Genomic DNA, 25,264 nt, shown 5'->3' with positions numbered 1-25,264 from the left:
AATTGTGCTTTCCTGAGCACAGCCACTTATGCAACAGCATGAAGGTGAGCAATCCAGTCTGGACGTAAGCTGGTTGATATATACATAGCCCAAAAGAAATGCTCTAATTTAAAGCCCTGGAAACAGTCAACTTAAATTTACTGGTTTTTTAAATTGACCTCTTGAGGTCCCTTCCAGTCCTAGAGTCTATGGATCTATGTCTGATGTCTCCCTGCCCCCCCCCCATTAATTGTGCTTTCCTGAGCACAGCCACTTATGCAACAGCATGAAGGTGAGCAATCCAGTCTGGACGTAAGCTGGTTGATATATACATAGCCCAAAAGAAATGCTCTAATTTAAAGCCCTGGAAACAGTCAACTTAAATTTACTGGTTTTTTAAATTGTTTTTTAGAATCCCTGTACTAGGAGCAAGCTTATCTGGTCTATTTTTAATTCTTTATTTTGCTCTTAAATGTATGCATTCAGCAGGTAAAACACACAAGACTGACGATTTAAGTTGACCTGCAAAGGCAAAAAAGTGGACTTGTTCCAGTTGTATGTATGAGGCCTGTATCTTGGTTTTTGTTTCTGATGATTTCCATTAGAAACTTAGGTCTGCCTTAGAACGTTTTGAGTCTCTCTACACTTGACTACTTTTTACCTAAAATTTCCTGCTGTTGCTAACATCATTGCCGCACCACCCTTGATAGCAATGGTGGGAGCTCTCATGTAGACAAGATATGGTATGCAACCTTGGGTTTTCCCACCCAGCCAATCACAGTAAAATATTAGTGTCTGGTACATGCTGCTAATTCCACTGTTGCTGTAATGGTGGGGGAAAAAAATTGAGATGGGAGGAGTCTAGTGTAGATAGTTTGAAGATCCGTGGACTCTCTAAATGTTGTTATGGGAGGCAGCCTGTTCAGATGCTATCCGACAGTGATATGTTACAAATATTCCCTTTTGGAGTAGTTTTCTTCTCACTCTTCCTATAGAATGAACGGCAGAGAATGCCTCTGGCTTTCAAGAGCAAAGAATGAACAAGATGATGTCGCCATGTTTGGTGCACATGAGCTGTTAGCAACATGTGTAAACAAACCCTCTCTATCCGCATAGAAATTAGCATGTGAAAAATTGTAAAACCAGAGAGTTACAAATCTGATTTGAAAATAAATTTCATGTTGGGTTCCTAGGGTGTTACTAAAAACATAACTTAGGGCTAGTCCAGGGGTCTCAAACATGCAGCGGCCCACAGGGCTATCTCCTGCGGCCCGCCAAGCAACCTGCGCCCCCTCCTGCCCCCCCCCGCCTACCTCTAGGCCGGGGTGGGCAAACTACAGCCTCAGGATTGTCCCCTTGAGCCTCACGCCGCTCCCTGAAGCAGCTGGAATCACATCCCTGCAGCCGGGGAGGGAGGAAGAAGCAGAGGGCTCTGTCCATGTGTTGCCCTGGCTTCGAGGCACACCTCCCCTCCCCACCCAGCGCTCATCTCCCACTGGCTGGGAACAGGGAACCGCGGCCAATGGGAGCTTCGGGGGACGTACCTGGAGGCGTGGCAAGCAGCGTGCAGAGCCCTGTGACCCCCTCCCCCAGAGGCTGCAGAGACATGGTTCCAGCTACTTCCTGGAGCAGGCCGGGGTCAGCAGCCTGCCATGGCCCCGGTGTACGCTGCTGCCAGCCTGAAGCCCTCCTGCATCCCACCCCTCAACTCTCTGGCCTGAACCGCCTGCATACACCTTCAACCGCCTGCCCTGAGCCCCCTGCTGCATCCCCCACCCATTCTGCACGTCAACCCCCTGCCCTGAACCCCCTGCCTGCACCTCAGCCCCATGCTCTGAGCCCCCTGCTGCATCCCGCACCCCTTCTGCACCTCAATCTGCTGCCCTGAGCCCCCAGCCTGCACCTCAACTCCCTGCCCTGAGCCCCCTGCTGCATCCCGCACCCCTTCTGCACCTCAATCTGCTGCCCTGAGCCCCCAGCCTGCACCTCAACTCCCTGCCTTGAGCCCCCTGCTGCATCCCGCACCCCTCCTCACAATGCACGGAGGTTTCCCACCCCCAAGTCCAACAACCCAGAGACTGTATACCAGCCGGAAAGAAGGTGGCGGGGCTTGGTGAGCGCACAAGCCACTGTCCTGGACGAAACCTGGAACATCCAGGGTACATCAGTAAGATGGCCCCCAAAGATGAGCTGCTGAGAGAAATGCCTGAGGGCAGCAGCAGACATGGGAGGAAGAACCAAGCAGAAAGAAGTGCCATGGCAAGACAGACCCCTCCATGGGATGTACCAATCGACAGATAGCTGAGGTGGCTGACACTGGGAAATTCCTCGCCGTGGCTAGAAAGAGCTGGACTAAAAGAACAGTTACTGAGGCACTGATCATAGCAGCACAGGAACAGGACGATGAGCACCAGATCCATTGAACAGGGTCTACCAACTAGAGAGGACCCAAGGTGAAGATGTGCAGAGGGCCTCAGAGACAGTCCAACACATAGTGGCAGGATGTAAGATGCAGGCAGGAACAGCATACACTGAACGGCACAACCAGTGGCTGGCATTGTGTACAGGAACATCTGCACAGCGTATGGGCTAGACCCTCAAGACCAGATGGGAGATTCCAGCAGAAGGTTGTGGAGAATAGCAGGGCTAAGATTCTGTGGACTTCCAGATCCCGACGGACAGGCAGGTACTGGCCAATCAACCAGACATAGTGGTATAGACAAGGACCAGAAGACAGGCGGTGGTGAGTGATAGATATAGCAGTGCCAAGTGACAGCAACATCAGGAAGAAGGAATATGAGAAGCTGGAGAAGTACCAGGGCCTGAAAGAGGAACTAGAGAGGATGTGGAAAGTGAAGGCCAAAGTGGTCCCAGTGGTGGTAGGAGCACTTGGGTCTGTGACTCCTAAGCTGGGTGAGTGGCTCCAAGAGATCCCAGGAACAACATCAAAGCTCTCTGTCCAGAAGAGTGCAGTGCTAGGAACAGCTAAGGATACTGCGCAGAACCCTCAAACTCCCAGGCCTCTGGTAGAGGAGCCGAGGTTGAGGAAGACACATACCATCCATAGGAGTGAGAGAGGAATTTTTTTTTATAATATATAAAAAATAAATAAAAACTGGTTAAGCTAATAGTGCTTGTTGAACACACTTTAACTACTTTTTACCTGTGGCTACATATATGCAGCATTAGAATTTGATTATTAAAGCATAATAGTTTCTTATTGTTAAGAGATCAACCCAGAATGATGATTGCATGTTGTTGTTTTGTGAAGTTGTTAAACTTGTTTTTCTGACTTTGTCATTTCAGATTTGTCCAATATGTGCAGCGTTACCTGGAGGGGATCCTAATCATGTCACAGATGACTTTGCAGCACATCTTACACTGGAACACAGAGCTCCTAGAGATTTAATATCCTTTCTCAAGTCAAGTAAAAAGGCAGGATTGTATGACATACATTAACTACTTGTTTGATTTTACAAGCAGGTTGTGGCATTTTAATTCCGCTAGCCTCTCAGAACTGCCACTTAGTTTAGTTGTTGGAAAACCAGGATATGAAAGAGCTCCTGTAGAATTAAATGTACTGCAACTAAAAAAAGCTAAGTTGCTAGTGTTTTTGAAAACCAACAAATAGATGCAAATAAAATTGCCTGCTGACAGTATCTATCTAAAGCAGTGGTTTTCAACCTTTTTTGCAGAGCCCGAAAAATTTCAAATGTAGGTGCAGACGCCTTTGGAAATCTTAGACATAGTCTGCGGACCCCAGGGGTCAGCGGACCCCATGTTGAAAACCAGTGGTCCAAAGCAGTAGTATAAATGCACCAGTGCATTGCAGATAATTACACATCAAACATGATGAATCAGTTTATGCCACAAACAATTTTTTGAGGGTTTGAGAGGTGGTTGTGGGTTGATTTTGAGGAATGACTTTTAAAAAATTTGACTTCAGCTATATATTGTCATTTTTAATGGGATACTTTCATGCTTTTTGATGGCATTTTTATGATAATTAGAGACATTAACGGGAGATTTCTTGTAACTTTGGGCTGATTTTTCATTAGCTTGGGTATAGATTGTAGGGATTTATCCTGTTTTTCTGCTGACTGAAGAGCTAAAACGCACTTCTCTGTAGAAACATATTTCTGTATATTTTCTTTTGCGTCAATTAATGTGATAATTTTGTTCTAATTTAATTTTTTTTGCTGGGCAACTTCCTACAGCATATTGAGAGTTCATTAATTACTCTGTACAGTGAAACACACATAGAATAGTTGCCGATAATTACAAACGCTTTAATCCTATTATCATAAAATGTTTCTATATCTCTAAAAGAAATTTAATAATGTTTTAATTGGAAGAGTGAATTTACGTCACTTATCCATTTTTTCAGGTTAGGTATTCTTTCAAAAAACAGCAAAAGTTTCTCATTCTGGGGAAGAGTAGATAGTGTTTGAGGTAATAGTTGCAATTCTGTTGTGATTTTATTTGATTGCCTATAGTGTTAGCATTTAAATAGTTCCAATTACACATTGACGTTAACTTCTTATTGTGGTGAATGAGGTGTTGAATTAGAATATACAATTCTCCCCCCAGATCCCTCCCCCCAAGCTGTTTTAAAGAGTATTTGAGGCTGCCTCACATATTGATGAAACTGTTTGCTAATTTTCAATTAAAGAATATTTACTTCTTCAAGTAAAGAAGAGCCAGAAAAATCAGTGCTTGCTTTTAAGATACTAAGTTACGGTTGCAGTGCTAACCGTTACAAAATGAATATTTTGGTTTCTAAACTAGGCATAGTCCATATCTGATATGGAAGCTGTTATACATTAAGAAAATTAAAGATAGAAGCTCACACTGCCTTATGATGCACTTACAAACACACGAGCTTGGGGAGCATTATGCAGGCTTACTGGAGCCTTTGGGTTCCCTTTCCTTATTGCTCAGTAACTAAGGGCTTGGGGGAGAGGATCATTGATGGGAAACACCTATTTCTTCAAGCAGTTGGCAGTTGAAAAGAGGAAGGAGAGCTATCAAAGCCAAGGAGCTACTAAAACACTGCTGTGTGATGTCGTGATACTACTTTGCTACACTTATATCTGAGCATGAGCTCTTAACACCTGTGGACTCTGGGAGAGTTAAGATCCAGATCTGAGCTTTATAGTATTATCAGTTTACATCTAAGACTAATTCCCAAAATACTGTGCTTTTGTCACCAAAAAGCAAGCGTGTGAAATCCATGGCTCCTGTTTGCCACTCAGAATCCCTTAGTGGACACCTACATCATTTGGAAGATCTTTAGTATAGGGCTGTGATTAAAATAGACTAGGATGCCTCTGTACATAGTGTTGTTGTAGCTGTTTTGGTGCCAGGACATTAGAGAGACAAGGTGGGTGAGGTAATATCTTGTATTGGACTAACTTCTGTTGGTGAGGGAGACAAATTTTCAAGCTTACACTGAGTGTCTACACTAGAAACTTAAGTCGACCCATGTTAGGTAATTACTGCAGTGGTTCATGTCCACACTACCCTCCTTCTGTTAGTGGTGCGCATCCTCACCTGGAGCACTTCTACCTACTTAAGAGGGGTAGTGTGGGGGGCTGAGAGCACGGGCTTCAAACGCAGTTCCATGCCAAGAGCCCGATTGCCCCCACTCCGCAGGCTCTTGGCTCCCCACTCCTTGCTGCAACCAGGAAGTTTCTTGGATCAATGTTCAGTACTCAGTATCCAGAACTTGGGGATTGTAACTACCCACGCATCTGTTGAGTACTGAACCAAACAAGCAACAGAGGTTCTTAAATTATCTAGAAAACATTTTTTTGATACAGCAAACAAGAAGTCTCAGAGGGAAGATTCTCTGCAGACAAGGAGGAGCTGATAGTGAATATGAGAATAATAGTGACTCTTGGTGCAAATAACTATAGCAATCTTTGAGTTCCATGTACTATGGCAATACAGGTTCTGGTTGCATAGTTAAGATTGAGTTGTTTTATACTTGACAAAGAAGTTGAAAACCTGTATGTAGAATAGTGTGCCATACTCACAGCCCATTCTCCTGGTAAAGCTCTCGCATTTAACACACTGTCAAACAATTTGGTATTTTCTTAACTGTTCTGTTACGATGAGTCCAGCGGTGTTCGGCATGTGCGTAGAATGTTTCACCCAGGCCGGGGTTTGGGAGGCCCTCGCGCACGTAGATCAAACATGCACTTTACTAGCAGTTCCACTGGTGGGCTTTCATCTTCGCAGAGTTCATATTCTCCAAGCAATAGGGAAGCTATGGATCCTATAGCTGGTAAGTCATCATTCTTTATTTTCCTTTTAAGAGTTTTTCTCCACATGTATCAGAGAGAGAGCCATGTTAGTCTGGATCTGTAAAAGCAGCAAAGAATCCTGTGGCACCTTATAGACTAACAGAAGTTTTGGAGCATGAGCTTTCGTGGGTGAATACCTACTTTGTTGGATGCATCTGACGAAGTGGATATTCACCCACGAAAGCTCATGCTCCAAAACATCTGTTAGTCTATAAGGTGCCACAGGATTCTTTGCTGCTCTCCATATGTAGTGACAAAATCCAAGAGAATGGTTGCTCTGCTTGTCCATATTTACTGTGTGTGTGTGAGCATGCACGCGCACGCACTAGGACCTTCTCCCCCTTTCCCCAAATGAGATTTTATTGATATCAACGTGCCTTCTTCCAAGGTAAAGTTGAAAGTTAAAAACAGATTGTCGTATGAGACGATGCTTCCAAATCTATGAGTCTTAAAAAGTAGTTTACTAAAAGTTCAGTAACGAGCCCCTGGTTGAGTTGAAGGATTGAATCTAAACACTCTGGTCCTTTAAATTCCAAAGGTCTCTGGTCCAGTCCCCTCAGACAGCCTACCTGCATGCTTTGTTATATATTTTAAAAGTGAACAGTGTTTTGAAAATCCATTATCTACTCCAATGCTTCTAATTTGTATTTGTCACGTATATAGAATTACTCATGGGGAAGATTAGGTGTCTGAATCTTTACTCCACACAAAAATGATATACTTCAGCGTTAATCAAGATTATATGAGCTACATTTTGATATTATTGATAAACATTACAAAATGTCGTCTGTTTGCATTCAGACTGCAGACTGAGTGGCAGACTTACTAATTTTAAAATAAATGTTCAAAGATTACTAAAATGACCTGTTGTAATCATTTGTGGCAGCTTCTGGTCAAGTTCAGAAGAGTTTGGGGAGAGGAAAGTCTTATTTTCAAGTTACAAATAGACATTTGTGGGTTTTTAGGATGTACACGGATACCCTTTAAGTATTAGTGTTCCACTTTATGATTCTGGGGGGGAAAAACTTGTCTATAATGAGATTGTGACATACAAGGGTATAATCCAGACTAATGTGCAGCTGTGTCACCCCCGCCCTGCAGCCTTGGGTGCCTTACAGTGCCTTGCTGAAGGAGATTCCACCTGGCCCACTAACAAACAGCCTTCCAGCATGCAAGCCACATCCTGAGGGTCTGTGTGTAACTGCAGCCTTCCAGCCACACACAGCTTACGCTCTGGCTCTTACCAGCCTGGGTTATCATTACAGGGTGACCTAATACACCTCCAGTCTTAGATTTCCCCTCCAGAAATGTATGTCCTGTACTGCTCAGCCTTTTCTGGACAGTACAGTAAAGAAAGATGGAAGAAAATTATGACCTGTAATATGAAAAGGCAGTAGAAGTTACTTAAAAAAAACAAACCTGTAATGCAATTATTCTATCTCAAGAATTAAGGGCTTTTGTTTATTTTTGTAACCCACATTTCCATAGCAAAATGGGTAAATTTAAAAATAGCAATGTTAAAATTAAGTGAATCGAGTCCAGGATTCAATTGCTTGGAGCCACCCTCATGAGTTTGGAGAGTCCCCTTGTTTCAGTCAGTGCAAAGTGGCGAGCATGCCTCTTGCTTCCGACTTCCAAAACCTTTCTGGGACTAATGCAAAGGTATAAACATTTCAGAGGGATAATTGTTTGCAAAAGACAAAATTTCCCTCCTCCCGCCCCAAACAAAACACAACAAATTAAGGCTTTCCACCAACTTTTTGAATGCACATAGGTTCTATCATAACATATGGGCAGTATTTTTTTTTTACACTGTTTATTTTTGAAAATACCTTTTCGTACAGACAAAACTCACCTTAGTTCCCACTCTGATCCCCCTAAAACTGAACAATTCCATATTAGCCCAGTCCAAAGCCAGACTTGTCTTTATCTAGGCAAGTCTTTACTATCCTTGTAGCAGTAGGCATCTTTATTAGGCCAGTATGAGGGAAGTCATACAAACACCTGCCAGGCAAATGTAAGTATATTATTTATCTGAATTCAGGGAAAACTAGTTTACTGCCTATCTTGTGACTCCATCAGAACTTACACAATGTACAGTATGGTAGAAATCTATGTTCTGAATTGAATATTCCCCAAAACTAACTGACAGAAGTGTCATTTTTCTTCAGCACAGCTTCCCTCATGTATAGCATGGAGATAGTGTGAGGATGGGATGGGGGAAGAGCACCTATGAACTTAAGCCAAAATTGAAATGGTTGCTGAGGCAACACTCATTTTGCCTAGAAGATAACACTTTAGGGAACTGGCAACTGAAGATACCACCTTGTAGTCAGTCCATAATCTCTAGGAAATGCCCTTTCAAATGATTTCAGACTGATAATTTCTTCATCTTAGTAAAGAAATTAAAAATATGAATGATGCTTTGAGCTTGGAGAATGGAATGTGTCTTAAGTGTTCTGTAAAGCACTATGCGCCCATATGGCAATCTGTGAGATAAGTAATGAAGAAGTATTTTAGAAAGAAATAAGAGCTGGGGATATTGATGCACAGGAAATACTTGTACTCTCATTTGTTAGTATCAATTTAAGCAAATTTCACCGTAGTACTTTTCTCTTCTTTGCAGAGCTTTTATCTCAGTTATCAGGCGTGAGGCGTTCTGCAGGAGGACAGCTCAATTCCTCTGGCCCTTCTGCTTCTCAGTTACAGCAGTTGCAGATGCAACTGCAGTTAGAACGACAACATGCACAGGCAGCACGACAACAACTGGAGACAGCACGCAATGCAACCAGACGCACCAATACAAGCAGTGTCACCACCACTATTACACAATCTACAGCAACAACCAACACATCTAACACAGAAAATAGTCAGCAGGCTATCCAGAACTCCCAATTTCTTCTTACAAGGTAACTTTTTCTAAAAACGTAATCCAATTACTTTTATTAGATGCACTATCCCTATTCTTGACCCTTATTTGACAATTGCTTAAGCATGTAGCTAACTTAGGCCTATAAATTGTTGCATTAAGTTCAATAGGACTACTCGTATGCATAAAGGTTAAGCACATGCTTAAGTGCCATGCCTAGTTGGGTATTTAATTGCAGCTTAATATCCCATATCCCCCAAATCTCCAATGCCCAACATAATTCGTTTAGCCAATAGGTGATCATGCAAAATGCATACGCTAGTGTTCAGCAGATCTGCATGTGCCACAGAGTTCTGAACTGTAGACAATCGAAATCTTGGCAAAATGATTTTGCACTTTGATTTAGTACTAGTAATGGATGATCATCAGTAGGGCATTAGTTATATTTATTCTATTAAACATGCAAGTGCTTGGTCTGAATGCGATGTTTTTCATATAGCCTGTAAAACTGCACTGCATTATTCACCATCAGTTCCACACAAAAAGTTAGAATGAGGTTAAATATCATTTATATGTACGCTATAAAAGAAATTTAATTTAGTTCGGTTTGTTTGTAATTGATATCAACTGTTTTCCGTGACAGTTAATCCCTTAGGTACAAAATGAAAACACTGGTTGCAGAAACACGAGCCATAATGAATGGCTTTTAACTGCTATTGCTGCATCCATGTTGTCAGGAGTAAAGATGAGAGTAAAATGAAAAGCCAACCTAGAAACTAAAGTCAAACAGATGTTGCTTGCGGTCAGCTTCCAGCTTTTGCAGACTGCCATGGAGAGAGCTCTCCTACCACTCCTGGAAGCTACTGTCCCAAGAAGTTGCCAGCAAGAGTATCCAGTTAGCTTCCCTGCTGGGTGTAGGTGAGAGGCAGTCTCTCACATAACTGTGTTACTTTTTTCCCCACATAGTTGTGGGGTTGTTAAGCTTGTGTAGTCATAAGGTTTACAACCATTTTTACCGCTTACAAATTCATTTTCTGCTGACTTTTTAGAGGAGTTGATTCTTACAGTTGTCCTAGCCACCACAGTGCTCAAAGTAAAGCTGTGGAATTTTTGACTAAATCCCTACAGTATAAATGTAAACAGAAAATTTTTGTTTTATCTCATTTTAAACACCAGTGTTTGTCCACTTGTTGTATCCATGTTAACATTGTTCACTGCTTCTCGAGTTCTCTAGCATCAGTTTGAGAGGCATAAAGGGATGCTACTTTATAGATAATTTCCTGTTTACATTACTCCTTCCAAGAAAGTAAGAGCATTTCCAGTTATATCAGCCTATCTGTTTGAGCTCTAATGTAGAGAAAGAGAACCTGGAAGTTAACATTAAATGGTATTTAACAGGAAACGAATGTTTCATCCTCAACTGGAGGTTGAATAGAGTTTCTTCTTCAAATGCTTGCTCATGTTAGTTCCATTCTAGGTGTGTGCGTGCCCACGTGCATGGCCGTTGGAGATTTTTGCCGTAGCGGTATCCGTAGGGTCGGCTGTGACTCTCTCTTGAGTGCTGTGCCTATGCGTTGGTATATTAGGGGCCGCCGGCCCTACGCCCTCTCAGTTCCTTCTGACCATCCATGGTGGTTAGTCAGAGCACCTCTTTCCCTTGCCTTGTGAGGGCTAGTGGTTCTTCTACTTCAGTCTTCGAGCCTTAAGGATTTTAAGCCCTGCTCTGACTGTAACAGATCTGTGCCTGTTTGTGACCTCCATAGCAGCTGCCTCAAATGCTTGGGGGAATGACCTGTGAAGAAGTGTTGCATCTGTAAGAACTTTTGTCCCAGAACTCGGAAAGAGCAAGACATCCGTTTGAGGGCCCCCCTCATGGAGGCTGTTCTCTGCCTGGTGTCCGAGCCTTCCCAGCCAGACTCTGCCCTGAGCACCTCAGCCACAGTGCGCAGTGCACCCCTGGCACCAGGCTCTGCCTATCACTGCTCCCCAGCACCGCCTAAGAAGAGGTTGAAGAAGAATGACTCCCCTGCACCAAGCAAGAAGGGCAAAGGACCCAGTTCGTGCCAACTGCCCACACTGGAACCACATGGGACCTCTTTGTGTCCCCCCTCCCTCCCACTCCCCGATGGGGCCTCCTAGCCCACTAAGGGATTCGCATTGACTCCAGGGAGCAGTAACGGACCCAGACTGGTGGCAGTGCCAAAGCCCTCCCAGGCTCTCCCAGCACACAGAGAGCAGAGGCCTCTATCAGCACTGCCGTCATCGCATGTGCCGCAAGCCAGTCGTAAATGGTGAGGGCAAGCGAGTCGTAAAGACCCCCCAGAGGGTGGGTGAATGATGCCTGTCTCTGGAGATGAGACAGCAATCCCCGTCTCCACTCCCGAAGTCTCTGTCTTCTGTGGGACGTTCTACATTGCCAGCGCCACGGTCATGGTCTCCGCCCCCTCCATGCAGGTTGTCCAGAGGAAGGCACCAGTCACCGTATTGCAGGCACCAATCATTCTCCTGCCGGCTGTCTCCTCAGCGCAGGTACCCACGGTGGGAGCAGTCTCTGTCGTGGTACTGATCCCTCCCGCCTGGAACCGATCCTACTACTCAAGGCACCTTTCTCCTGTGGCTACTGTTAACCATGAGGCACAAGCTTTGATGGCCCCTCTGTGGTCACCAGAAAGTGTTTCCTCCGGTTCGGAAAGGAAATTCAGCGCTTCACCGTGACATCACCAATGTGAGTGGGCACCTGAGGCTGCGTCGACCTCTGTGATGCCATCGTGGCAGCAAGGCCAGTGGCTGGCACAATGGCCCTACTGGAGCCTGTGCTTCCGATGCCTCAGTCAGTCCATTCCTCGTCCGCCACCTCTGAACAGCAGCTGGCGGCCCTGAGCTTGATGTGTGTAGCACACTTGGAGGCCAAGGTAGAGGAGCGTGCGCCCATCCTGAAACCCTCTTCCCACATTGGGGATGATCCCTTGGGGCCTCCCTCAGTGACCCAGTCGTCATCATCATCCCGAGATAAGGTGGTGGCTGGCCCCTCCTGCCCGAGCCCAGCAGGTGATTTCAAAGAACATCAGGCCCTGCTTCATAGGGTGGCTACGAACTTGGGATTGGAAGTGGAGGAGGTGGCCGAACAGGCAGACACCCTTCAGTTTCAGGTGGCCAACCACCAGGCTCTCTTGGGGAGGTACAACTTCAACTTACGCGACTCCCTCCGTAAGTTCAAGGACTCACTGCCCTAGGACTTGGCCCAGGAATTTGGGGCCCTGGTGGAGAAGACTACAACAGTTGCAAGGTTCTCCTTCCAGATGACGTGGGATGCGGCTGATTCAGCAGCTAGGGTGGTCTCGTCAGTGGTGGTCATGAGGCGCAATTCCTCAACCGTCTTCGTCCCTACTGTTTGACATGGTCACAGGTCACCTTGGACCATTGAATGCTAGAGATTGTATCTCAGGGCTACACCCTGAAGTTCTCAGCCACACACACAATCTCTTTTCAGGGACCCTTCTGACAATCAGCTCCTTATTCAAGAGGTTGAGAACCTCAAGCAGCTGGGGGCAGTGAAGGAGGTACCCTGGGACATGAAGGGAAAAGGGTTCCACTCCCGTTATTTCCTAATCCTGAAAGCAAAGAGGGGGGTCTAAGACCCATTTTGGACCTGAAGGGCCTCAACAAGTCTCTCCAAAAAGTTGAAATTCCGCATGGTCTCCCTGGCCTCCATCATCCCCTCCCTGGATCCGGGAGACTGGTACGCCGCCCTCCATCTGAAGAATGCTTATTTCCATATCTCTCTCTTCCAAGGTCACAGACGATTCCTCCATTTTGTGGTGGGTGGGCGCTATTTGCAGTCACGGCGTCGTCCTTTGGTCTCTCGTCTGCCCCAAGGGTGTTTACAAAAGGTATGTGAAAGCAGCAGAGAATCCTGTGGCACCTTATAGACTAACAGAGTTGAGCGGGAGCTTGCGTGGGAAGACCGGGCATTCCGCGAGACGCAAGTAGTGGAAAGTTCCACGGGCAAGAGATATAGCGAGCGAAAGCAAGCTAGAGATAACGGGTAGTTCAGCAGGGAGGGTGAGGCCTGTTCAGCAGTAGAGGGAAAACCAAGGGAGGAAAACTGGTTCGTAATTGGCAAGCCATTCACAGTCTGTGTAGTCCAGACTGATGGTGTCAAATTGCAAATGAAACTGAATGCTCGACAGGTTCCTTTGCAGTCTGGTCCTGAGTTTTGTGCTGCAGGAGAGCCACTTTAATCGTCTAGAGGTGTGCCAGGGGAGGTTGAAGTGGCTCCCGACAAGGTTTTGTATATTGCCATCCTGAATCTAGATTGTGGTCCATTTATCGTTTTCTGAGTGACTTCCAGTTGTGGCCGATTATCAGCATAGCAGAGGGGCAGGAGCGGCAATATGGCAGAGTAGGTAATCATGGTGGACCGTGCGAGGTGAAGGAAGTGATGGTGGGGCTGGAGCTGGTGAGGTCCAGATGCGCGGTGTAGAGTATGGGTCATGAGTTGCAGCGAGGTTGGGCATGATGGTACGAGCTGGAGACTAAGGTGGGGTGCAGTGGCGGGAGAAGCGTTTCAGGTGCAGGTTGTCGGGCGAGACTGGCCTGGCACCGCAAGACCTGGGAAAGGGGGGCGATGTCCAGGAATGGGGAGATCCGGAGGATGCGTGGAGGGGTTTAGCGGGCGTATGTGATGGCCAGGGAGTCCGTGTTCTCGGGGGTTGTCTTGGCAGTAGGAGGCCTCTGCACGGCGCGCGGGATGCTGTCCGAAATCTCCTGGCGGCGGGAGTAGGTAAGAAGCGTGGGTGAGAAGTGAGGGTGTTGGCTCGTGCGTGAGGGGTAGAGCGAGGCGTGGACGGTCAGCTGGAGGACGATGGAGTCAGTGTGATTGTGCCGAGTGAATGAAGCGGGAGGCGAGAAGGAGCATTAGCAGGTCGGGGGGAAGGGTTTGCGATAACGAGGTGTTAATGGACCATCTAGCTTAGTTTGCACGTGGGTCGTAGAAAGTGACTCCCGTGTAGATGGTCCAGGCGAGGTTGAGGGTGGGGTGAAGTGTGTTGAAATCGTGGGAAGGGCAATTTCTGAGTCTCCTTCCCATGGGTCCAATGATGAAGATGTCACAATGAGCGTAGGTAGAGAAGGGGCGTGAGTGGACGGAGGAGCGGAGGAAGCGTTGTGCCAGGTCAGCCATAAAAATGGGCGTATGGGGGGCCATGCGGGTGCCATAGCGCAGGCCACTGATCTGAGTATAGTAGTCATCAACTTGGAATAGGTTGTGTGAGTATAAAGCACAGAGCTCAGCAGCCAGTTTGTTGCGGTGGCATCACAGGGATACGGTCCTAACAGCTGATCCCATCGTGTGTGGGTGTTGTGTAGAGAGCCTCTAACATCCATGTGGCTAGGGGTTGGTCTGGAGGTGACCAAGGCGTTGTATTCCCTCAGGAAATCAGATGGTGTCACGGAAGAGCGGGAGGCTGGTGGCATAGGGCTGAGAAGAGAGTCCACATAACCAGACAGCCTTCAGTGAGGTGCCAATGCCGAGATGATGGGGCCGTCGGGATTCCGGTTGGGGATCTTGGTAGTAGATGCCATCTGCCCACATATCTACACCAGCGACACACATAGAGCCAACGCAGAGCACAACCATCACTGGTTCATTCACCTGCACGTCCACCAATGTAATATACGCCATCATATGCCAGCAAGCCCCTCGCTATGTACATCGGCCAAACGGACAGTCACTACGGAAAAGGATAAATGGACACAAATCAGAATCAGGAAGGCAATATACAAAACCTGTAGAGAGCACTTCAACCCTCCGGCCACACTATAGAACCTTAAGGTGGCTACCTGCAGCAAAAACTTCAGGACCAGACTGCAAAAGAAAACTGCTGAGCTTCAGTTCATTTGCAAATTGACACCATCAGCTCTGGACTAAACAAAGACGTGAATGGCTTGCCAATATCAGAACCGTCTCCCCCTGGTTTTCACACCTCTACTGCAAACAGGCCTCACCCTCCCCGACTGAACTAACCTCGTTATCTCTAGCTTGCTTGCTAGCATATATATACCTGCCCCTGGAAATTCCACTACCGGCGTCTGACGAAGTGGGTATTCACCCACGAAAGCTCACGCTCCAAAACCTCTGTTAGTCTATAAGGTGCCACAGGATTCTCTGCTGCTTTCACAGATCCAGACTAACACGGCTACCCCTCTGATACAAAAGGTATGGCACTAGTGGCCGCTTACCTCAGGCGTGAAGTAGTTCAGGTCTATCCATATCTCGATGATTGGCACATCAAAGGCAGATCTCGGGATCAGGTGTGAAGAAGCCTTGATCTTGTTTGTTCCACCTGTTGTGACTTGGGCCAGTTGATAAACAAAAAGAAATCAACCTTAAGGCCTGTGCAATGAATAGAGTTCATTGGAGCGGTTCTCGACTCCACATGAGCTAGAGCCTTCTTTCCGGTGGCGAGTTTCCAGGCCATATCAGACCTAATCTCCCATGTGAAAAACTGCCCGCTCACCACTGCTCACACCTGCCTGTGGTTGTCAGGCCACATGTACATACGTGGGCCAGCATTCCCGGCTCCATCTCCAGCCACTGCAGGCGTGGTTGGCGTTGGTCTACATCCCCAACAGTCACGATCTAGACTGGGTGATCAGGGTACCGGTTCACATCCAATCATCTCTAGATTGGTGGCTGAGCCCCAAATCGCTGGTGGAGGGAGTTCCCTTAGCAGCCCTGTCCGCATCATTGACCCTGGTTTCTGATGCATCAGACCTGGGATGGGGAGTCCACCTGGGCGAACTCAGCATTTAAGGCCTCTGGTCGTGGAACCATTTGTCCTTCCACATAAACGTCAGGGAGCTCAAAGCGCTTCGCCTGGCTTGCCAGTCTTTCCTGCCTCACATGAAAGACAATATCACAGCGATGTAGTGCATCAGCGGGCAGGGCCAGGCCAGGTTGTCAGCCCTTTGCCAAGATGCTCTTTGCCTTTGGGACTTCTGTGTGCGGCATACGGTCCATCTGGTGGCCGCACATCTGCCCGGGGCCAAGAACATGGTAGCAGATCACCTCAGTAGGACCTGCTCATCTCTCCACGAGTGGTTGCTCCACCCGGAGTGGTCCGTGTGATCTTCTGGAGGTGGGGGACTCCCCAGGTGGACTTGTTCATGCCTTTCTGCTCCCGGAGTTGTGGGGGGTCTGATATATGCCTCCCCCCTGGTGCTGCTAATCTACAAGGTCCTTATGAAGGTCAAACAGGACAAGGCGAAGGTGATCCTGATAGCTCCTGTGTTGCCTCAGTAGCACTAGTTCAGCAAGCTGATGGACCTTTTGCTGGCCACCCCACTGCAGCTGCCTCTCGGGCTGCATCTGCTGTCCCAGAACCACGGCAGTCTTCTGCATCCAAACCTGATGGTGCTGCACTTGACAGTGTGGCTTCTGCATGGCTGAATGTGGAAGAACTGGAATACTTGGTCCAGGTCCAACAGGCCTTTTGGGTAGCAGAAAGCCCTCCACCTGGTCAAGTGGAAGAGGTTCACGGGCTGGACCTTGGACCAGGGTATCCAGGTTGAGCAGGCCTCACTGCAGGCTATCCTGGATTATTTTCTGCACTTCAAGCTCCAGGGGTGGTTGTTGTCATCGATCAAAGTCCACTTGACCACTATTTTGGCCTTGCACCCTCTGCTCCAGGGCAGGTCGGTCTTCACTTACGACATGACAGTCCGGTTTTTGAAAGGTCTGGAACATCTCTACCCTCATGTCAGGATCCCATCCCTCCCTGAGACCTGAAATTTGTGCTGTCGCAGCTCATGGGTCCTCCTTTTGAGCCTCTATCTTCCTGCTCCCTTCTTCTCTTCTGAAAAGTTTCTTTCCTGGTCGCAATAACATCTGTCCGTAGGATCTCTGAGATCAGGGCGCTTACTTCAGAGCCTCCCTTTATGGTGTTCTAAAAGGACAAGGTCCAGCAGTGGCCTCATCCAGTGTTCCTGCCCAAGGTAGTTTCACAGTTTCATACTGGCCAAGACACATACTTACTTGTCTTTCCAAAGCCTCATATATCGGAAGAGGAGTGCAAATTGCACACCCTGGACATCAGGAGAGTGCTTGCCTTCTACATAGACAGGACCAAGCCATTTAGTAAGTCAGCGCAATTGTTCACTGCAGTGACAGACAGGATGAAAGGTGACCCAGTGTCTGTGCAGGAGTTTTCGTCCTGGATCACAGCCTGCATCTGTTACTGCTATGACCTGGCATAGGTGCCTCCACCAATGACTGTGACTGCCGACTTGACTAGGGCGCAGGCTTTGTCAGGAGCCTTTCTGGCCCAGGTGCTGATTCAGGACAGCTGCAGGGCTGCTACCTGGTTGTCTGTCCACATGTTTGTCTCATTATGCGCTCACCCAGCAAGCCCGAGATAATGCTCGCTTTGTGAACTCTGAGCCCGCGACCAGGGATACTGCTTGTGAGTCTCCTAGAATGGAATCGATATAAGCAAGCACTTGAAGAAAAAAGTTACCTACCTTTCATAACTGTTGTTTAAGATATGTTGCTCATGTCCATTCCATGTCCACCCTTCTGCCCCTCTGTTAGAAGGAACTGAAAGGGCGTAGGGTTGGCGATGCTGGATATATCGCAGCATGGGTGCGGCACTCAAGTGGAAGCTGCAGCTAACCCTATGGATACCACTAAGGCAAAAATCTCAAACAACTATGCACCTAGAATGGTATGGACATGAGCAACACATCTCGAGGAACAACAGTTATGAAAGGTAGGTAACTGGGTTGTTTTTATGTACATTAGATTTTATTACATTTTAGGTGAGAATAGAAGAAAAATGCAGTAAACAAAGATGTCATTAATAATTACTACTGCTTTAGAAAACGTTAAACTTCGGGGTGGTTCTGTAAAAAAGGCCCATCATCTTTGTGTGATTCCAGCTCTCTTGGGATGCTCAAGGCATTGTAATATGCAGGCCTTCTGGATTTTAAAGTTCCTGTTACTTCTTTCATCTTTGGCTTCCAAGTTGATACATTCTCCTCTGCAGCATTTCCTCAGCTTCTGTCTGCTGGAAAACTATGGCAGAAACTTGAAGTTTATATAAAATAATTTATTGCTGTCATGCTGAGTTTTACCTAAGTTACCAAAAAATCTGACCTCCAGAGATCAAATGTATGTGACATAAATTAAAATCTTTTAGAAATAATCAAAGGGCTGGTTTACAGACTTTCAGAGGGTGTGTAGAATAGAATATTTTTACATTTAGTGGTGCAAGTTGTCATGTTGTTTGCATTCAGAATTTAATTTCTCCATTTTATCAATCCAGTCTGTGCAGACTGTTGTGACTTTAAACAGAAAGTTTTTGAAATGTCTGTTTTAGTTGGATCAGGTATTTCAGTCATTGTCAGATCTGTCCGCCTCCAAAGCAGGATAGCAGTAGCAGTACACGTACTGGTTCCCAAGTTGTGATCACAAACACCATCCAGTGTGTGTCAGTCCAGCAGATGAGAGCATTCTTGCTGTGTAATGTCTTCAGCCCATTGGGCTTTTATCAACTGCCTGTCTTGTGTCTCCCTTTACTGTTGTGCAGGTTGAATGATCCTAAGATGTCAGAAGCAGAGCGTCAGTCAATGGAAAGCGAACGGGCAGACCGTAGCCTATTTGTTCAGGAGCTTCTACTGTCCACTTTGATGCGGGAAGAAAGTTCCTCCTCAGATGAGGATGAGAGGGGGGAAATTGCCGATTTTGGTGCTATGGGCTGTGTAGATATTATGCCTTTAGATGTTGCTTTAGAAAACCTAAATTTAAAAGAGAGTAATAAAGGAAACGAGCCTCCTCCACCTCCTCTTTGATGACATCCCACTTCGCAGACAATGTCCTCTGTGCTGTATTTGCCAATGAAAGTGGACAACTACTATCTTGGGTTTGTTTTGGTGATTGTAATTTCAGGTCTGTCACTCTTGTTACATTGTGTACATTCAAAAGGAAGAGAGAAAAGATATATATGATAATCATTTCCACTTAACTAATTTTTACTTCTAGCAGGTAAATGTAGGTTGCAGTGCAGAGGAGAAACCTCTGTGTTCTGTACCTTGACATGCAAAAGGCTCTCCTAATACTCCACGTTCAAACTGAAGAGGAAAAAATGAAAAATCTCTAATGAAGCTGCTGTGTGTATTTATGAATATTAATGAATAAAAACTGCTTGGATGGTTTACCTTAACTACTGCATGAGGTTTTTTGCAGCGTGCATGAGTTTTAGTGACCTTGTCATTTAAAAAATTAAATACAAGGAGTAAAACTATAAAAACCCAAAGCTTTTCCCATTATTCAAAGGTTACCTGACAAAAAGGTTTGTGTTCACTAGCAGTTTGTAGCCATGAAATAGCTTTTGAATACTATGTGACTGAATCACCTATTTCTGTGTGCTTCTGCACATAAAGCAAGCTCTGCAGTGGGATATATTGTTGTTTCCAGGGTTTGGCATTTTGCTATATGTGACTATTATGTTGCCATATTAGTCATCACATCCATGTGGAGTTCAGCTTCTCTTTATGCATCTGTAGGAGACACAACAGTAATGCCACTGCTGGAATCTACTGCGAAGGGCTTTTGTGTGCCCTAAAATCAAATCTTGTTCATCTTTGAAGTTTTTCCTTTTTGTAGTTGTTAAAATTTTTCGACTGTTAAACATGTTTTATTCAGGTGTAGATGATTCATTTATTCACTGTCTTAAAAAAAAATTAACCTGGATTATGTTGTCTTAGTTTTAAAAGCGTTCACAGTCTCAATCATATTTTTGAGTTATTTATGTATTGCTTCATAGTTTGCAGAGACTTGTCAGTATCAGGAGAGCTTGAGGATTTGACTTCCCAGATTTTGTCAATATATTACAACTGAATTCTTAATGCTAACTTTAGTACCTTTTATTTATTATTTCTCTTTGATTATTTTTCTGGCATAAAAAAAAAGTAAAGAGCCTTTTAATTGAATCATGCCACCTACATGCCTATACTATTAATCCTATATGTAAAAAAATGTACAGTGTTTTTTGTGCATAGACTTTCATAATAGCCCCAATGCAAAGACAGCAGGGGTTTGGTTTTTTTGGAATGTAAAGTTAGACTATAAAGACAAAAGTGCACACAGCTTCTGATAAATTTAAAATAGGCTTATACTATAATCATGTCTCTTTCCTGTTCTCTAACCTCGCCCGCTTTCTCTTTCTCTGTATTTTCCATTCCTGCAGCATTACAAGCATTTTAGAATAAAATTACAGACTTGAACACTAGCTGGTGTTCTCAACAGAACTGTGACGTGTATGCTAATCTAAAATAACAAAAAAAACACCCCACAGTTTGAAGTTTCAGTTTCATTCTCATTTTCTTAATCCTCAGATTCCAAGTATTTCCAGCCAGCACAGTACAACTTTGTTTTCATTCAGTCTCTGCAACAGAAAATGTTTTAAGGGAAAATTTACGCCAGTCCTCTGGTTATACTAGGAGTTACCCCCGGTAGGGATTTTTTATTGTTTGTTGAGGATTTTCAGAACCAATTTTCAAGTTGTAGTCTTTTCAAACACATCTTCTGCACATTACAATAAGACACACCGTTCAATAAAGCATTTTCAAGACTGTTGTTCAGTTGATTTTCTTTGGTGTTGGTGCATTATCTGACAGTTTGACTCTGATTTCATAGAATCATAAAAAATTAGGGTTGGAAGAGACCTCAGGAGGTCATCTAGTCGAACCCCCTGCTCAAAGCAGGACCAACCCCAACTAAATCATCCCAGCCAGAGGTCTGTCAAGCCGGGCCTTAAAAAACTCTAAGGATGGAGATTCCATCACCTCCCTAGGTAACCCATTCCAGTTCTTCACCACCCTCCTAATGAAATAGTGTTTCCTAATATCCAAACTAGACTTCCCCCACTGCAACTTGAGACCACTGCTACTTGTTCTGTCATCTGCCACTACTGAAAACAACCTAGGTCCATCCTCTTCGTACTGTAACTACTGTCTACAAGGTCAGTTCAACTATCCAACCAGGGGCAGCTCTATGCATTTTGCTGCCCCAAGCACGGCAGGCAGGCTGCCTTCGGCGGCTTGCCTGTGGGAGGTCCCTGGTCCCACGGATTCGGCAGCAGCCTGCAGGAGGTCCACCAAAGTCACGGGACCGGCGGACCCTCTGCACGCATGCCATCAAAGGCAACCTGCCCGCCGCCCTTGCGGGGACCAGCAGAGCGCCCCCCGTGGCTTGCCGCCCCAAGCATGCGCTTGGCGTGCTGGTTCCTGGAGCTGCCCCTGTATCCAACACAGCTTATATAAGACAAAAACATACTTTAAAACTGTGCAATTGTTTCCACAGTGCATGTACAAGTGAAATTCTTAAGGATGTAATTTTGCTTCGCGTACCAGAAAAGCCAGTGTATAAAACCAAATATGCATTTCTTAATGAATACTGAACATTATTTAAAATCTGTATAAGGCTGTTTTGTTGAGGACACTTATGTTACATGATTTGCAAACTTCACTTCTCCTGCAAGGGCTGGTGCCATAAGCATCTGTTTCATATGAAAGTCTGATACCTGCTGGCTTATATTTAACATTAAACTTTGTAGGTGATGTATATTTAAACTCTTCAATATCCCAGCTATTTCAGATTTTTTAGCTATATGTAACATAGGCAAACACACTGTTTCCTAATGAAGCTTAAAAGAAATCCTGCCTAAAGAGTACTTGTAAGATGGATGAAGAATATCCTATAAATACTATTTAAAATATTTTTTCCCCATAAATGGTAATTGTGCAGGAGTGGCAGCTTTTTTGGGGGGGAAAAGGTCAGTGTCCGGGTTTAAAACAGTTATAAAAGTTGTATTCATAAGAAAATGTTCTTCTCATTGAAACTAAAAGCTTTCCAGAGTGTTGTATTCTGGGATATTTCTAGAATATCCATGATTAAATCAGTGCTTTACATTAAAGATGCCCCAGTGTGGAATGAAAACAGCCCTTGAAGATTTTCTAAGGGAAGGGGGTGAGGTCAGAGGAAAAGACAGACATCTCAGCAATCATACCTTCTGGAATCTCTTCAGGTAGTGGGAAGGCCTGGGTCACCTAAAATTGAACATTCAGTTTGTATATGAGGAGTCCCATGGAAGTCAGTGGGCAGCTTGTATGTGTAAAGTAAATTCCCACTTCCTGGCAAAAAACCCTAATAGTTGGATGGCTTGTGGGCAACTGAAAGGGGGGGAGGTTACCTTATGGCCAGAGTGGTGAGCTGGCAGAATGACTGGCGGCCCCCTGGCAGTAGCCTCTTCCTGTTTTCTCTGTTAAGGTCAGAACAGAATATCACTGCAGAGGGTATGGGGTGTGGCAGTCTGGCTCCATTGCCCTTTTGTGGAACAGGCATGGGTCCTTGCATGAGCCCTCTCTTCTGGCAAGAGTCTCACTGTAAGGTCTGAGTCCTCTGTGTGTGGAGTTAAAAGTGAGGCTGACTGAAGCGTGTAAAACACTCGGTGATCAGTAAGATACACAAGAAATCACGGGTCGGGGGCAGTAGGGCTTACCTCTAGGCATATTTTACATTATATACAGGAGACAAAGGGATATGCAAACTCTTGTTCACTGGGGACAGGGAACAAGTCCCACTGAGTGTTCTAGGTGGCTGCTTCTCCCTTATTACAAATGCGATTCGAACTATGTTTGAAACTAACTACTAGATTCAATCAGGCTTTTTCATCGGTTTTTCTCAGAAATACACCTATAATGAAAACAATTTAATCTCTTGGCCATCACTAAATTGACTTTCTGGTCCTTTCACTTTTTTCACCAAGCCCTTGGGATGTTTCAGTTGTATTAACCCTTAAAACAGTGACATTTTACCAGGAGCCGAAGGACTGCCCGAAAGGGAGAATCTCTTTGTGTAAAATGGCGAGTGTATTTCCTTGGGTTTATACAGCCATGGCTTTAGTGTATTGAGGACAGCAGGGATGACCTTTTAGTCCCCTTCCTGAATATAGCAGTGGCTTCTCTTTATTACATCTTTGTCACCAGTCACCATTCCCTCCATTAATGCTGCAACTACTACAGCCTAAGAGCTAAAGCTGTCTGAAAGGATGGAGGTTTGTATCAACCTTCACAGGGACCAGTCTCCAGGCTGCCACACAAGTGCGTTCTTGCATAACCTCAGACCAAAGGGTGGCCGAGATTGGCCCGTATGGCTACTCTATCAAGTTCTCTTTATTCTCCTGGAAGGGCTTTCATCACTTTCCTGTTCTAAGCAGCCCATTAAAATAAAGGGTAGGCCATGAAATGGTAGACTAAGTTCCTACCCACAAATGACCAGCTCAGAAAAACACCAATAATCCTAACATGACCTAAAACATGTTAACTTATTTCCCTGAGGACTTTTGTCCTGAAAGAAGATTTTGCTCATAGCCATCCTACAGGAGTTTCTAACTTGGTTCCCAGCTATTGTAATGCATATTGCTATGCATCTGATCCACCCCCAGGAAGTTTCTTCACTACTTTTCTCTGGACCCTCACTGGCAAGTCAGAGCATTGCCTTTTGGTCTGGTCATGGTTCCTGTTGCTTTTGCCAAGGCAAGGTGTCTCAGGCCCTACAGAGGAAGGACCAGTTTATCTATACATATCTCAGCAACTGCATAAATGGAGGAAACTGCTGACTTTGGATGAGGTTTGGTCCTTGGAATCATATGGCTGGGTGGTAAACCAACCCAAAGTTCATTCTCCTGCTCTTGGGAACTAATCAACTCAGTGATTCCTCGATTAAGACCGTAATTCCTATCTCAGTCCCACCCCTTTCTGAGTTGTGCCTGAGCAGTAACTTCTCTAAGGGTCAGATTGCCCAGCACTGACTCTTGGTGCAGCATCCCATTCTGCACCACTCTTACAAGTCAGCCTACTCATCAGTACCCTTGGGGACTAGCAGGAAGCTAGCAGTGATGGCATTTCTTCAGATGTCAGGATCTTGGCACCAGTCTTTGGCACTGACAGGATTGGCTCCTCCATGGTTGATGGAAGGAGAGGCCTCTTCTTCGGTCTCTGAGGTGGGATCATACATCTCCCAGGCTCAGAGCAAGACTTGTCCCACCCTAGACCCTACCAACCTGGGTACCGTCAGGCCAATGCCTCAGGGATTGTGGTGGGAATGGGCCCAGGAGGCCCTTGGGGCCTAATCCTTTATCAGTGGCCTTTTTGGAACACCTGTGGATTCCCCTAACTGCCAGGTCATCCTCACATCCTTCTTACTCAGTCTCCTCATCCAGATGAGGTGAAAGGTAGCACTGAGTCAAACCTGCTTCTGTGGTGGGTACTGGGCCCAGTCCTGAGCAATGATTCCCGAAGAGCCTGCATGACAGCCTGAGAAAGAGTCATCCTGAGTTTTCACCCTCATCCTCTCCAGGTAAGGCAGTGTCTTCTGGGATAACATCATCCCCAGCTGACGGCTATAAGGCATAGCAGGAGCTTTGTGTGGCTTTGGACCTGGGCATTCAGGTTTGAGAAGTTGAGGGAGCCCTCTCATCTCATTAATATTTTACCTACTGCCGATTCATCTAGACAGGCTCTTCCAATCAATAAGGTTATTTTGGAGCCTATAACATCCCTTTGGCAAACTCCATCATTGTGGCCTCCCACATCAAAGCTTGCAGAGTGCAAATATTATGCGCCCTCACAGGGGTTTGGCTACCTGTACTGTCCAGAGTCACTAATGGCAGCAGAGGCTAATGAGAGGCAATGAATGCTAGGGGGCATCAAGCTACCACCCCACAAATCCAAAGGTGCAAAAAAACCTGAATTTATTTGGTAGAAATGTTTAGTTGACTGGAAGGTCGCAATTTAGAATTGCCAGGCAACGGGCCTTGTCAGGGTGCTATGGTTTTAACTGGTGGGTTTCTATGGGGCAAATTGAGAATCTGATGCCTGAGAATGTTAGGCAGAAGTTCTACTCACTAGTGATTGAGATCAGGTTAGCAGTGAAGACTTCAGGTGAAGGCAGGGCTAGCAGGTGCAGACTCACATTTAGTCTCTGTGGGAAGGTGCTCTTGGCCACAGTCTTCTGGTTTACCCCATGAAGTCCAGCAAACTACTCTGG

General features: G+C 45.6%; 1 protein-coding gene across 1 annotated transcript in view; it reads left to right on the top strand.

Annotated features, from left to right (window-relative positions):
* Positions 1–19,376, top strand: part of KCMF1 (potassium channel modulatory factor 1) — a 74,368-nt gene extending 54,992 nt beyond the window's left edge. Inside the window, exons 5-8 of the mRNA XM_075067507.1 lie at positions 3,286–3,387; positions 6,094–6,268; positions 8,914–9,196; positions 18,744–19,376. Of these exons, the coding sequence (XP_074923608.1) occupies positions 3,286–3,387; positions 6,094–6,268; positions 8,914–9,196; positions 18,744–19,005 (822 nt within the window). The 3' untranslated portion in view covers positions 19,006–19,376. The remainder of the gene's footprint in view (positions 1–3,285; positions 3,388–6,093; positions 6,269–8,913; positions 9,197–18,743) is intronic.
* Positions 19,377–25,264: the final 5,888 nt, after the last annotated feature.

The sequence above is a fragment of the Chelonoidis abingdonii genome, chromosome 6 (genome assembly GCF_003597395.2).
Source record: "Chelonoidis abingdonii isolate Lonesome George chromosome 6, CheloAbing_2.0, whole genome shotgun sequence".
Taxonomy (NCBI): Eukaryota; Metazoa; Chordata; order Testudines; family Testudinidae; genus Chelonoidis; species Chelonoidis abingdonii.
Note: the sequence above shows the minus strand (reverse complement) of the source record. Positions and strands in the feature narration are given on the sequence as shown.